General features: G+C 35.3%; 1 protein-coding gene across 2 annotated transcripts in view; it reads right to left on the bottom strand.

The window, feature by feature from the left end:
- LOC150099795 (alpha-2-macroglobulin-like protein 1) overlaps positions 1-14,641 on the bottom strand; it is a 1,007,775-nt gene that overhangs the window by 111,634 nt on the left and 881,500 nt on the right. For both annotated transcript variants that reach the window (XM_090403789.1, XM_090403790.1), the window contains exon 30: positions 8,429-8,503. In XM_090403789.1, coding sequence (XP_090259915.1) covers positions 8,429-8,503 — 75 coding nt within the window. The remainder of the gene's footprint in view (positions 1-8,428; positions 8,504-14,641) is intronic.

The following is a 14,641-nucleotide window of genomic DNA, read 5'->3' as shown; positions in this document are numbered from 1 at the left end:
GACTCCATGAAGGTCAGTTATTAATAACAATAATAATAACAATATTTTTTATTGATCTCATAAATATTTACATATATACAATAATCATCTTAAGTAACATTCCAACATGTTATTTTACAAAGTATAGCAACTAAAAATTAAAGATACCAAGAAATCATATACTTGGTTTAATCCTCCAAATGTAAGCAAACAAATTTGTGCCTGAACTATGACTATGACTTCACATCACTTACTTTAGTATCCCATAATGCAAAGCACATCTCCTTGCGGGCATGTATAATGGTAGTGACCCTTCCCATAATGCATAGCATTATACATGTCTGCAAGGAGATGTGCTTTGCATTATGGGATACTAAGGCAAGTGATGTGAAGTCATTAGCTTCTATATACAAGTTGCCCCAGTCCTGAAAATAGTTTAGGCTCAAACTTGTTTGCTTACACTTGAATATAGGATTAAACCAGGTATAAATTTTTGCAATCTTTAATTTATAGTATAACCAAGTGGAAAAACTTCCAACAATATAGCAACTAAGTGCTGCAGATTCTGGTTCATTTTCCATGTTAGATTTCTATTAAAAAAAAAAAAAAATGTAAATAATGTTTATATCACCGAAATGAAGCGTGTTGGCTCTTTATATTTAAGTAACTTAATGGGTTGCACCTCTTTGACAACTCGTATAGCAGAGTATATAAGTTATTTTCGCTATACCCTTTGGTATTAATAATTTGGTCTAGTTACTCACTGATGAAGCCTCAATAAAGGCTGAAACCGGTCTGGGTAGTGACCTCCCACCATAATGTAATAACAGCATACATTTTCTAGGAAATGTGTTTTTACATTATGGAAATACCAAGAATAGCAATCAGAACTTTACCACCTTTGCTGCGAGTTGCCTGAGTTTGTACTACCTACTAGGACTACTTGCATTTGCTCACGCTAGTAATCGCCGATACTTTTATAGTTTACTATATTCAGCATGAAACTCTCTGATTCTGATCTTTGAGTTTCTTATTCGGTTTTAAAACAATGTGGGATTTAATATCCCCTTAATTTAAATAATTAATAATTTTGATTATTAAAATTACGATTATACATTAGATACGATTATGCATTTACAACACATGTTCTGTTTTTTTTTTTTATTTAAACAATAAAATTCATACAAAATTTTCCTTTTTTTTTTTTTTTCTGTATAAAGTATTAATAATAGTTATTGTAGTTGGTAATTTATAGTTGGGGTTGAATAAGATTACATTTTTTACAGTATTTATACAATACCAATAAATTATATATATTTACAATTTTTGCTTTAATGTATTTAAGCACTGTAACTACAGCACTTAATGTAATATATGGATTTTTTTTTTTCTTTGTGTTGATCTTGGGTTAAGATGTAATGACTGCTTGCATTCTCAAAGTTTTTTATGAAGATTATTTGAGGATGACACAGGTTAGTTATTGTTTATTGGCTTGATTGCTGTGTTGGAAGTAGGCTGATGTTTGATAGGTCTGATATTCACTAGACACACGCACATACACACATGATAATTTGGAATGTCATGACACATCACTGAACTGGAAAGCCTGAACTAACATATTGTGTTTCATTAAGTTTGTAAGGTGTGTAGGTTGCGTATTTCTTGTTCATAATATGTCCTTAAGGTTCTTTTCAGGCTATTGTAGCTTGTAAGGCTCCTGTATTCAAAAGGTAGTTTATTTAGCATATCTGGGATGTAGAAGCTACAAGTGACCTTTCCATAGTGATTATTATATTTATATGCAATATAATTAATTGTCTGAGATCTTGTTATATGGTATGTATTTCTGGCTTTCATGTAGTTGGCATCAAAAAAATATTTTAGTATGGCTGCATAGTGACATAAGTGTTTTGCTATTAGTATTTTGTGTTCTGACATTGCAGTATATATAAAGCCGTATTGTCTCTTTGTTCCCAAAAAAGAAGTTTTATTATTTTGTACTGTAATGATATTAATCTATTTAGTTTGTAGTGTGCACAGAATACATATGTTGTTATAGTGTAGTGATTTGTATATTAGTGTTTTTTGGCATATGGGAACTATGTCTTTTAACCTGTAGAGTTTGCCAGTTATTGTTCGGAGTTTGTTTTGTAGATGGTTTATTTATGTGGCTATTTCAGTTCATATCTGCATTGAAGTAGATTCCAAGGTATCATATTGTTTCAACCTGAGTGACTGTAGTGGTTTTACTGTTCTGTTATTTTTTTATGTTGGAGAGTGGATGTTGGATGGTTATATATTTGTTATCAACTGGTTGGGTCAGTGGATTTCTGAATATCATTAATTTTGTCTTATCTGAGTTTAGGTGTATATGGAGTTTTTGGTGAGCCAGTCTATGAGCAGATTTATGTCATTCTGCATATTTGTTCGGCTATGCTTGCATTATTATGGATGGATATTATAGCTGTATCGTCTGCATATTGGAAGGTCTTGCTTTTGAGAAGTAGCTGGTTAATATCATGCATATAAATATTGAATAGTAGAGTTGGGGAGAGAACAGCTCCATGTGGCACTTCACAGGTTACTGGTAGCTCTCCACTGCAGATTGACCCAATGCATGTGATATGTTTTCTATTTATTAATAATAATAATTTCAATGATACACCTCGCATCTATGTTTTGATTGAACAGATGATTAACTATCCTTCTGGCCATGACATGAATTCACATTACTGTGAGGTCAAATTAACATAATAATAATAATTATTATTATTATGTGATATCTCCAAGGAGTCCAAGGACTTATGGCAGAAGGGCACTCCAACTCTCAACAAGCCCATCCACTACTTAAACCTCCATCTACACACAATGCTACTATTTTAGGGTTATATCTTAGGTGATAAAAAAAAAAACATCAGAAGAACTGAAGATAGGAACCATCAACATAAGGAGCATTAATGGAAAGGAAATCGAATTTGCAGAAGAATTGGAAAAGTTACACATGGACATTATGCCATCTAGTGCCACTAATAGTATTTTTTGTCTGTAAATTAGGTGTGTATTAAGGCTGAATGGCATGTAATGTGGAATAAAACCTGAGTTCCATGAGAAAAAACCCTGCCATACCTTCATATGAGATCAGCTAACTCACATTTCATTGAAAAAGCCCATTAAAAGATTTTTCTCATCATGACAAGGATTGAACGATTTTCTTTTCTAATCGAAGGGTTTTCTATCTCATAGTTCTTCGATTTGTGCTACTGAGGCACTTTAATACTGTAATGTACTAATAATATATTATTATTTATTTAGCGTATGATGTACAGGTCTCAGAATAAAACATACATTTCCTTCCATACTTCACAAAGACTGAAATTCAGGCACCCTGCCTGGAGGAGTGCAATACTAATATTATATTGTAAAGGAGTCGCTTAAGGGTCAAAGCCAAAGAACTGGGAGGAGACCTCCACATTGCCTTTCAGGAATGCAGAGAACTGACTGGAGATTCTGACCTAATATCCAATCCTCACCTTCACATGGTGCTCGCTGTTAGTAGATATCTACTGGGTACTGAACAAACGAGGATGAGCTGTCAATTCGGGATTCAACCAACCAAATTGTACTCTCTAGTGACATAAACCACAAATGCACACGATATCATGTGGGCTGGGGTGTTGTCTGGTTAAACAAGGGCCCCCGCTGTTCTCGTCAAGGAACCAGGGTGAACAGTGAAAAGTCAACTGCTGGGACAAGCTCCAAATCAACATCTAGAAGAAGAATAAACCCAAAATCAGAAGAATTGAAGATAGGAACCATCAACATAAGGGGCATTAATGGAAAGGAAATTGAATTTACAGAAGAATTGGAAAAGTACCACATGGAAATTATTGGCATTACTGAGACAAAGAAGAGAAAAACAAGTGAGATCTTACTAAATAATAAGTATAGGATTCAAGCAATAATGATCAAGGAAAGGAAGGAGTAGCAATAGCATTCAAAACCAAACATGAAGATAAACTTCTTGATTGGAAAGCAGTTTCAAGTATAGTTATGTGGGCATGGACAATAAACTTATTTGTGCTTATGGTCCCACAGAAGGTTCTTCCAAGGAAGAAGCAGAGGAATTTTTTGAGTCATTAGAACAGGCAGCTGACATAAAGAAAATGGAAAACGTAGTCCTTGCTGGAGATCTGAATAGCAGCATAGGAAATGAATCCCACCAAGCATATAGGAACATTTTGAGAAAATTGGAGAAAAGAGCAAAATTAATAATAATGGTAAGTATTTACTGGACTTCTGCTCTGGACACAGACTAGTCATTACTAACACCATGTTTCATCATAAAGACGAGCACAAGTTCACATGGAGAGAAGATACAAGAAATAAGAAAAGCTTCATTGATTACATCATTGTTGATAGTGATGTCATTAGGCTGGTTCAGGATACAACAGTGTACAGAGGATTTGAAATTGGAAGTGAACAATATGTAAGAAAGTTCTAAAAATAATTAAAGTTCAGCAGCTTTTACAAATAAACTGTTGACTCGATTATACAAACATTATTAAAGAAAAAACGAAACAAATTGAAAACAAGAACCAAACCTTGGAGTCTCAGTGGCAAACTCTGAAGAAGGTTGATTGATTTAGCTAGTGAAGTTGTCTGCAAGTATAGAAAAATAAGAACACCATGGTGGACACAAGAAGTTAAAGAAGCAGTCCTGGAAAAGAAGAAAGCATACTAAAAGTTCTTAGCAAATAAGTCAGTAGATGCCCTAAAAGAATACAGAGAAAAACATGAGAGAGCTAAGCTGTGTATAAATGTAGCTAAACAAAAGTCATGGGAAGACTTTGGTAAGAATATAGAAAATAAATAACAGGAAGGTGGCAAAATGTTCTGGAGGCTATTGAAGAAGCTTAGAAATGGAAGAAAGAGTACTGTAAAAGGAATCAAAGATAATAAAGGTGACATGAAAACTGAAGATAAGGATATCTTAGATGTCTGGAGTAATTACTTTGAAAGACTGTCAAACGAACCAAGCAGTGACAGAACCATACTAAAAATTTTTCAAGAGGAATGCAAAGAGGAGTACAAATCAATACTTGAGGTAGAAAAATCTGTCAAAAAGTTGAAATGTGGAAAGACAGTTAGATGGTATTCGACCAGAAATGCTTAAGTATGGAGGTATAAAACTTTTGCAGTGGCTGCACTGCATAATTCAGAGGGACTGGTCAGAAGGTCAAATTCCCACTGATTGGAGTAGAGCTCTTATAGTACCCATCTATAAAAGAGGAAATAAAGATGAATGTGAAAATTGCAGAGGAATTTCTCTAAGTTCCAGGTAACGTTTATGTAAGCATACTTGAAAAGAGGTTGAGAACTGAAAAAGATTGTGGAAGAGAAAGATGGAGAAGAACAAGCTGGGTTCAGGCCAAATAGAGGTTGTCAAGATCAGATTTTCACTTTATGACAAATAATTGAGAAATTGTGGGAATATGACAAGGTGACCAGAGAAAAGCTTTTCAAAACACTACAACTATATGGGGGTGAATGGAACATTATACACAGCAATCATCATCATCATGTAGCTTCCTCAGAGAGAGAGAGAGAGAGAGAGAGAGAGAGAGAGAGGGTGAAACACCATGTCCTTCCAGTTCTCTGTGTTGATGGCTTTCCTTTTTGTTTCTGCATAACCATCTGATCCTGTCCATGATCTTATATTTTCAAACCATGTCCTTCGTTTTTTACCTCTTGATCCTTTTCCCATAATTTTTCCTTCTAAAACTGTTAGTATCCTCTGTCCTACTGAACCTCTCAGTACATGACCTGCCAATCTCATCTTTCTCTGGCTTATTTCTTGTAATAAAGATCTCTGTGTTCTCATTCTCTGTAGGACATCTGTGTCTGTTGTGTAATCTGTCCATGAGATTTTCAGAGTTCTTCTACGGCACCACATTTCAAAGGCCATTATCTATTGTCTTATGCTCTTCTTGAATACCCAGATCTCACTTCCATACGTGAAAACTGGCCACACTAATGTTCTTATCATTCTTTTCTTTGTCTCGATGCCCACAGAACTTCTGAGCAGATCTTTATTTTTCCAGAAGGCATCTTTAGCCATGGCTGTTCTTATTTTTATTTCTTTATCTTGCTTTTCCATATGCAGTAAAGTAGGTGCCTAAATATTTGTATTCTGTCGTATGTTCAATTTTCATATTGTTTATGAATATTTCTGGCTTGGATCTGTTTTCTTTTGAGATTTTCATAAATTTGGCCTTTTTCGCATTTATATCCAAATTTTTTATCTTCTTCAATTAGTAGCTGCAGTAATTTGATTAATTTGTTTCTGTTTTCTGCTATTAGAATAGTATCATCGCCATATCTAGAATTGTATTTTATACCATTGATACTAATTCCTATTTTTTGTTTTTCAATCTTTTCCATCACTGTCTCACTATAGATATTAAATAGATTTGGTGAAAGGATACAACCTGGTCTAACTCCTCTTTTTATTTTCACTTCAGAAGTCTCGGAGTTAAGCAGCTGCATTTTCTGTTTGGTGTAAATCATTTTTATAATCTTAAGTACATTATCTTCTATGTCTAATTTATCTAATATATTGACCATTTTATTATGTTTTATCCGGTCGATGGCATTCTGAAAGTCTATGAAGCATATGTATATATTCCTATTTCTTTCAAGTGATCTTTTTATTACTATTTTTAGTTCCAGGATAGCATTAATGGTTTCCATTCCTCTTCTGAAGCCTTTCTGTTGTTCACTCAATTCACCAATTAAGGCTCTTTCAATTTCTTTGTTAACAATGGTTAAAATAATTTTAGATGCATGGGATATGAGGCTCACATTCTATAATCCTCACAGTTTTGTGCATTATTTTTCTTTGGAATTGGTATGCAGATAGATGTTGTAAAAACTTCAGGTAATTCTATTGTTTTATAGATGTTGTGAATGGATTCCACTAAATAGTTGTTATTATTGCCAGTGAAAGCTTTCAGCATCTCAGCCAGAATATTTTTGCACCCTGGGGATTTATTATTATTATTATTATTATTCCTGAAACCTCCAAGGAGTCCGAAGACTCATCGCGGGAGGACATCTACAACTGTCTCTACACCTAACCGCTACTACGAATCATCTCCATCAACGCCATCTACCGCCCACCTCCAACACCACCACATCTAGTAATTTTTGTCTGTAAATTGCGTGTGTTCTGAAGGGCCGATTTGTATGTATGCGGGATGAAAAACCCGAGTTTCCGGGAGAAAAAACCCTGCTTCCTAATTTATTATTAGGAAGATTCTTAATTATGTGTTGCATCTCCTTTTTTGTCAGTAAAGTGGCATCTATTGATAAGTTTAACTTCAGGTGTCGTGAATCATCTCTCATGTTACTATTATCATCATCATCATAGAGATCTGATAAGTACTCTACCCATCTTCCATTTATCTTTTCCTTATCAATGATTATGTTCCCATCTTTGTCCTTGATGTTATTAGCCTGCACATGTTTTGCTTATCCATTAAGTATTTTTATTTTCAGGAAGGCTTTTCTGGTTTTGTTCTTATGCAGAGCAATACATTGTCTATATTTAAGTTGTCAGTCAGCAGTTAGAATTGAAGGAAATATAGGAAGATGGTTTGATGTAAAATCAGGGGTAGAACAAGGATGCTCATTATGAAAGAAAGTAGCATTAAAGTTAACATTTCATGCTTCTAAGGCACGAATTTAGCATTCTTTTAATTAGCATTAGAATCAGCTCTTTGAATTATGGATGATGATGTACTAAACACATACATCATCATAGCAGAATCATATTAAAAATGAAGATATTACAAAGGAACTTGACATTGTTAGCATTCAATAATGTGTCAGCAAAGCTAATCTAAGGTGGTATGGCCACTTACAGAGAATGGGTGAAGAAAGGTTAATAAAACAGGTGTTTGATGTCAAGATGGCAGGAAAGAGACCCAGAGGAAGACCAAGGTCTAGGTGGATTGATTAGGTCTGAAGTGCCTTAGAAGCACGAAATGTTAGATATGACAATATTGGAGTGCTCACGAGTAATACATTGTTTGGAGAAAAATTGTTGATAGATTAATAATGTAAACTGAATCATGTATTGCTGTCATAGTAACCTGAACATCCTTTGTGAGTACATATCAGGAAATTGATGATGATGATATACTCTAAATAGTCCCAAATGACACTAGTATAATATATTAAGTTTATGCATGTAGAACCTAAAAAAAAAAAAAAAATCTAACATCCTACAATCAAATGCATTAAACATTACAAAATAACAAATAAAATTTAGCCTACAATAATTGTTTACTTCTCTCTCTTTTTGTATATACAGTATGTTACTTCTATGACAACATAATTGTGCTATGATTATCTTTGCTTTGTCATATTTTTCTATTTATAAGCTTACCTTGCTAAAATAAAAGTTGACTTGATTTTCATTTATCTCATGTCGCTTCAAATCTAGGTCTTTGTTTCGACTAAGCTGAAATTAAATGGATTAAAAAAATTAAAAGAAATAAAGGAAATTTTAATTCTACAATAATAATTTTCTGCTAATTTGGAATTAATATTAAATAAAATGTTATTTTTTGTTTAACACCGATGACTCAGACAACAGCCTGTCCTTCATGGATAATTTAATAACATGTACCTCTACAGACAAAAGTCAATTTTTTTTCTGTTGGAAACCTTACTTTACTAATAGATACATTCATCTATCCTCATATTACCTGTTGCAGAAGAAAGCAGTATCAAAGTCCTCACAATTGCATCCAATCCATCAGTTCTACCGAATCTTTATTATTAGAAGAAATAAACAAAATAAAACTCACTACTCTTGCTGATGAATATGACTAAGCCTCTATTCAAAGAATCTGCAACAAATACTGTCACTCAAATAGACTGCAACAGATGTTAAAAGGGTGGCCATTTCCCCATCTTAAAGGAAAATCAGAATAAATAGCACACAAATTCTTTAGAAGTTTAATCTATGTATTATCTACAAACCATTCCAAGAGCTGTCATTTTCTACTCTCTAAAGATAAACTACGTTCCTTATCCATGCCCAGTGCATATTCAGGTGAATATACAGGTTAAACAGCAATGACCCCAAAACAGACCCATGAGGGAAACCATGAGTGGCTTTCCTCTTCTGGGATATTGTTCCCCCATACACAACTCGCTGATACCACCTGTCAATCATGTTATTTTGGACAGACAGGCTGGTTTCGTGAAATTAGAATCCAGGGATATCAACATTACATAAAGTACCTGGAATCAGATAAATCTGGCCTTACCGCTGATGTCAATGACATTATCCACAGTGTTTGACTGTCTCTTCCTGGAAATTTGTGAAACATTACATCATCCAAATCTTGATTCTTCTGATTGCATGTTTAAATTGATACTCTAGGACTTAATCACAATAATTTGTATATTATTATTGTCATTATCATAAAATCCCATAGTGTCAAAGTCTCATCTAGGAGGTCGCTTTGTCATACATACAGCTGATTATTGATCACATCAAACTCTCAGGCATTGCATTCTAATCATTCACAACTTTCCAAGCAATGAACATGCTTCATTCCCTTGATCACATTCTCCTTATGTACAGCTTCCAGGGATGACCTCTTGTTCTTCCTCGATCCCCATCATTTTATGAAAACCACTGCAACATAGCAATCCCTTACCAGCTTGTACATCCCTATCACATCACCCCTCTTCCTCCTGTCCACTAGACAGTAAATTGCATCCTCTAAACCCTTCTTCATATCCAACATTCCAGAGATCAAAAACTACTTTAGTCAATTGCCTCTGAGCCATTTTCAACATCTTTTGATCGCTTTGAAAAAAAGACAACCCAATCTGTGCACAGTAGTTCATATGTGGCCAAATCAGAATCTTATACAAAGGAACCAGAATCACCTTACTTCTATAAGTCAGTGTCCTCTGCATCATTACCAGAACTCGATGTGTTGTCCTCACACTTTTGGCAATGTGTCCTCTAAATTTTAGATCCATATCCACCATCATCCCAAGATCTCTTATTTCCTCCACCTCCAACAATATATCCCCACCAAGCATAAATTCTACATTCCATCTTTCTTTCCCAAATTTTAAAATGTTAATTTCACAACATCAAACTGGCATCCCCACTCCCATGCATATTCATTCAATTTATTCAAGTCTTCTTGTAAGGGCAGAACATCTCATGTGCTCTACTCCTCATAATTCATTCCAACTTCATAATCTGCAAACAACTGAATATCCCTATCCAAATCTTCCCCAATATCATTAATATACATGTTAAACAGCAATGACCCTAAAACAGACCCCTGAGGCACACCACCAGTGAATTTTCTCTTCTGGTATATTGCTTCTCATACACAACTTGCTGATATCTATCAGATAGCCAATCTCCAATCCAATGCACTAGTCAAATATCCAACCCCATCTCTATAGTTTGCTAGGAACTTATCATGCAGTAATCTATCAAATGGCTTTGCAAAATCTAAGTATACCACTGTGTATCCATGTCCTTTGTCCACAAAAATGAAAGCCCTTTATGAACTGCTCACTAAATATATCAACTATATCCAATGAATAAACAGCAGTGAGTAATGAGTCATCACCTTATTGTAATAAGTAGATTAGTAAAACATGATCTCACTTTAGCAAGTCCATGCTGTCCATCAAAGATAATACCACTAATGTCAACCTAATTCTGGATCCTGTTTCTCACCAGCCTCTCCAACACTTTAACCATAACAATTGACACACAGATAGGTTTATAATTTGATACCTGAGTTCTGTCATCTCCATTATGAAATGGCACTCACATTAAACGAATATATCAGCCTTATTAACATCAAGTTTGCTTGATTCTCCATATATCTTTTGCTCACTTACAGTCAATCTCTCCTCATCATCATCATCCACTGCTCTCAAACTCTTGATGATGTCACACACACAAAAATGAAAGCACTTTATGAACTGCTCACTAAATATATCAACTATATCCTTTGTTGCAGTTGTTCTTATACCGTTTTCACAAATCATTATCATCCTTCCATAATCATTCTTTTTTTTCCTGAAAGAACTCCCAGGAGTTTTTGACTTCATTAGCTAACTGCTGCTCATAATACATTTTGTTGCCCTTAACAACTGAGTTACCCTTCTTGCCTGATCTTTGTTATTATTATTATCCCAAGACCCCATGGAGTCAAAGACTCATCTAGGACGTCCTTTTGTCATACACACAGCTCATCATACTGTACCTTAAACACACTCAAATTCTCTGCAGACACCACACTCTCAGGCAAGGCATTCCAATCATTCACAATCAACATGCAAAAAACCTGCTTCTCACTCTTCATGGAACTGATATTACCACTCATCTTATGTTACCTCCTAATGCCTCTTCTCCTCTGCATTGCATGCTTAATCACTTCATTCATTCATCCATTTCACACCTACCTTATTTAACTTTCTTATGCTTGAAATACATTTAGACATCGCTTCTCCTAGATAGTTCTTGAATATCACTCAAGCAGCATTGATCTCCTTTCCATCCAACTCCTCATTTCATGCTACAGGTGTAAGCTGTCTTCTGAGCTTCTCATAATCACCAGCCTTGTAGTTCAACATATACCCTTTCTTCACAAAAGTACTCACACTGCTGGCAACCACCCAGGTAATTACCTCATGGTCACGCTCACCAACTGGAGGGTGATTTGACACCTGATTTATAATAACACCCTCTGATGAGATGATCAAATCCAAGACCCTCAGTCTTCATGTGCCATCTTTTACATACTGTCTGAGATCTCATTTTCTTTATTTCATTCAGGTTGCTATCTCATCATTGCAGTCTATATTGCCATAATTAAAATCATCCATAATGATCACCCTTTTCTTTTTTGCTTGGGTAATTTGATTATACATTTCATGGTCACTACCCATCCACATTAGCAGGTCTATAGCAACATCCGACTAAGTATTCCATTCTATTTTCCTCTATATCAGACTACGCTGCCTCAAAACAATTGCACTATCCCCCATCCCCCCCTCTTGCATTTCTACCTTGTATGGTTATAACTCTTTTTCTATCATCAATAGCACTTTATCTCCATTTTTGCCCTTTCTATTTCCCCCAAATACATCATATCCTTCCATCTCTATTCTTGTGAGGATGTCATTCTCATCCAACCATGCCTCACTTATTTCAACAATTTTTGGCTGAACAGACTCAATCATAACTATTTAATTTCCCTTGTTTCTGATACTTCTAGCATTCATATATACAAACATAACGGCTCATTCCTGGAGATCTATAACAAGTTTCTCTGATACCACTTATTAGATGTGACTTCTCCATACTTTCCTTGGCAATGTCTTTTTCTCCTTACTCATCCCAGAACCATCTTCAAATCCAACTTTTTCTCCCTACATCCTTGTGCGCACTCACATCCTTTTGGAGCATCAATCTTCCACACGCTATTTTCCCCAGTCCATCCTGAGTCACTCCATTATCCTGTTTGTCTTGCACATTTATTCTCTCATTTTCTATACTCATGCTACCCAGTTCAATCATAAGCACCACTTTAATCTCTCCTTCCTTACTCTCTTGCTTTTTCACATTGTTTCTTACTTGTTAAGATTCATTCTCTGCACCCTCTTCCATCCAGCAGCAGTCTCTCCAGATGACACACCAAAACCTTTCAAATGTAGTTCATCATTCTTATAGAGTTCAATTTGTCCTTCAAACTCATTCCACACTTTAGCAAACTGCACTCCTTTTTCCTCACACATTTTCACTAACATATCATTCATAATCTTTGCTCTCGGCCTCATCTCATTACTGCCATATCTGGGCAACACACTAACTACCTTTCCTCTCACACTATTATCTTTTATCCTGTTGACTGGATTTTAACGGTATAGATAAGAACACAGATTGATAAGAAAATAACTATTTATTAACTTAAATGCTAATATTTCACTAGTATTATATCCAGCATCTTCAGAGCACACAAACAAAGTTTGTTACAGTAGTGAGACAACCGCAATCCGGTGAAACAGTGGGACTAGTATGAGTAATTGTAGTGTGCAACACAAAGACTAAAGTCCTAATTAGGTGCCAACTAAGTTCAAGTAAAAAAAAAAACAAAAAAAAACAGATATTAATTTGGTTTTAGAATGACTGACTCTCAAATCTTTGGTAGATTTATAAAGCCATACTTGTTGAGGTTCGGAGTATAGAATACATAAATCTACCAAAGATTTGGGAGACAGTCATCCTAAGACCAAATTAATATCTGTTTTTTTTTTTTTTTTTTTAAACTTAGATGGCACCTAATTAGGACTTTAGTCTTTGTGTTGCACACTACGATTACTCATACTAGTCCCACTGTTACACCGGATTGTGGTTGTCTCTCTACTGTAACAAACTTTGTTTGTGTGCTCTGAAGATGCTGGATATAATACCAGCAAAATATTAGCATTTAAGTTAATAAATAATTATTTTCTTATTAAGTCAAGTCATTAGTGAATACGATAACCACTCGGCCAGCCTGGCTGGCCGAGTGGTTAGCATATCTGCTCTCCAGCCAAAAGGCTGCGGGTTCGAATCCCGCCATGGGCATGGATGTTCGTGATCGTCTGTGGAAATACTAGTGGTGGTGGTAATAGATGGCGCTTGTGCAGTGGTGTATTTAGGTATAGGCCGTATAGGCACGGGCCTAGAGTGGCAAATTTTGAGGGACGGCGGAAATTTCCGGGCTCTCATTTTTGTAATTATATTTATATTACGAATTTACGATATAAATAGGTCATGCATGTAAATCAACGTTCATTAAAAATGAGGGGGAGGGACACTTTCTGTGGGCTTAGGGGCAGGAAATACCTAAATATGCCACTGCGCTGGTGTAGATGATTACGGAGATGGAGAGATGTAGAGTAGGTGCCCTCTCTCGATGAGTCTTTGGACTCCCTGGAGGTGACTAATAATAATAATAATAATTATCAATCTGTGTTCACACCTATACCATTAAAATCCAATCAACATGTGTGATGAACACATAAGCCTTTCCACATGATTATCTTTTATCCTTCTCAACAACCTCCTCATATCCTTATGTTCTCCTTATTCCCAGTCAAGTTATTTGTCTCTAGTACCACTACCAACTACTCTGCTCACTTAGTCCTCATATCCAACCCCACAATCACTCTATTTGTTTCACCTTCAGGAAAACAAACCTTGTGCATCTTCTCGTTTACCACACCTCTAATAAATGAATTGCCATACAATGCCACTCACTATCATTTTCATACTGACATCACTGTTTTTGCCTTCTTCACTCTTGGATATGTACAGTTCTCTTTATTTCGCTCCACATCCATCTCATCTTCCCCAACTCAGCTTTCAAATCTTGTATCTTTTTTTAGCTATCCTTCACTCTTGCTATTTTATAGTCAGTCACCCACACACTTGTTCACTGTTAATCCCACTCACCACTTTACAGCTAACTGCACTCCATAAGTGCACTGCACTTACCATTAATTGCATTCTGTTTTTCAATTTCCACTACATTCATATTGCTTTCATCTTTGATCTCTG

The sequence above is a fragment of the Typopeltis vanoorti genome, chromosome 14 (genome assembly GCF_054136105.1).
Source record: "Typopeltis vanoorti isolate ZY-2024b chromosome 14, IOZ_Tvanoo_1.0, whole genome shotgun sequence".
In the NCBI taxonomy this organism is placed as follows: domain Eukaryota; kingdom Metazoa; phylum Arthropoda; class Arachnida; order Uropygi; family Thelyphonidae; genus Typopeltis; species Typopeltis vanoorti.
Note: the sequence above shows the minus strand (reverse complement) of the source record. Positions and strands in the feature narration are given on the sequence as shown.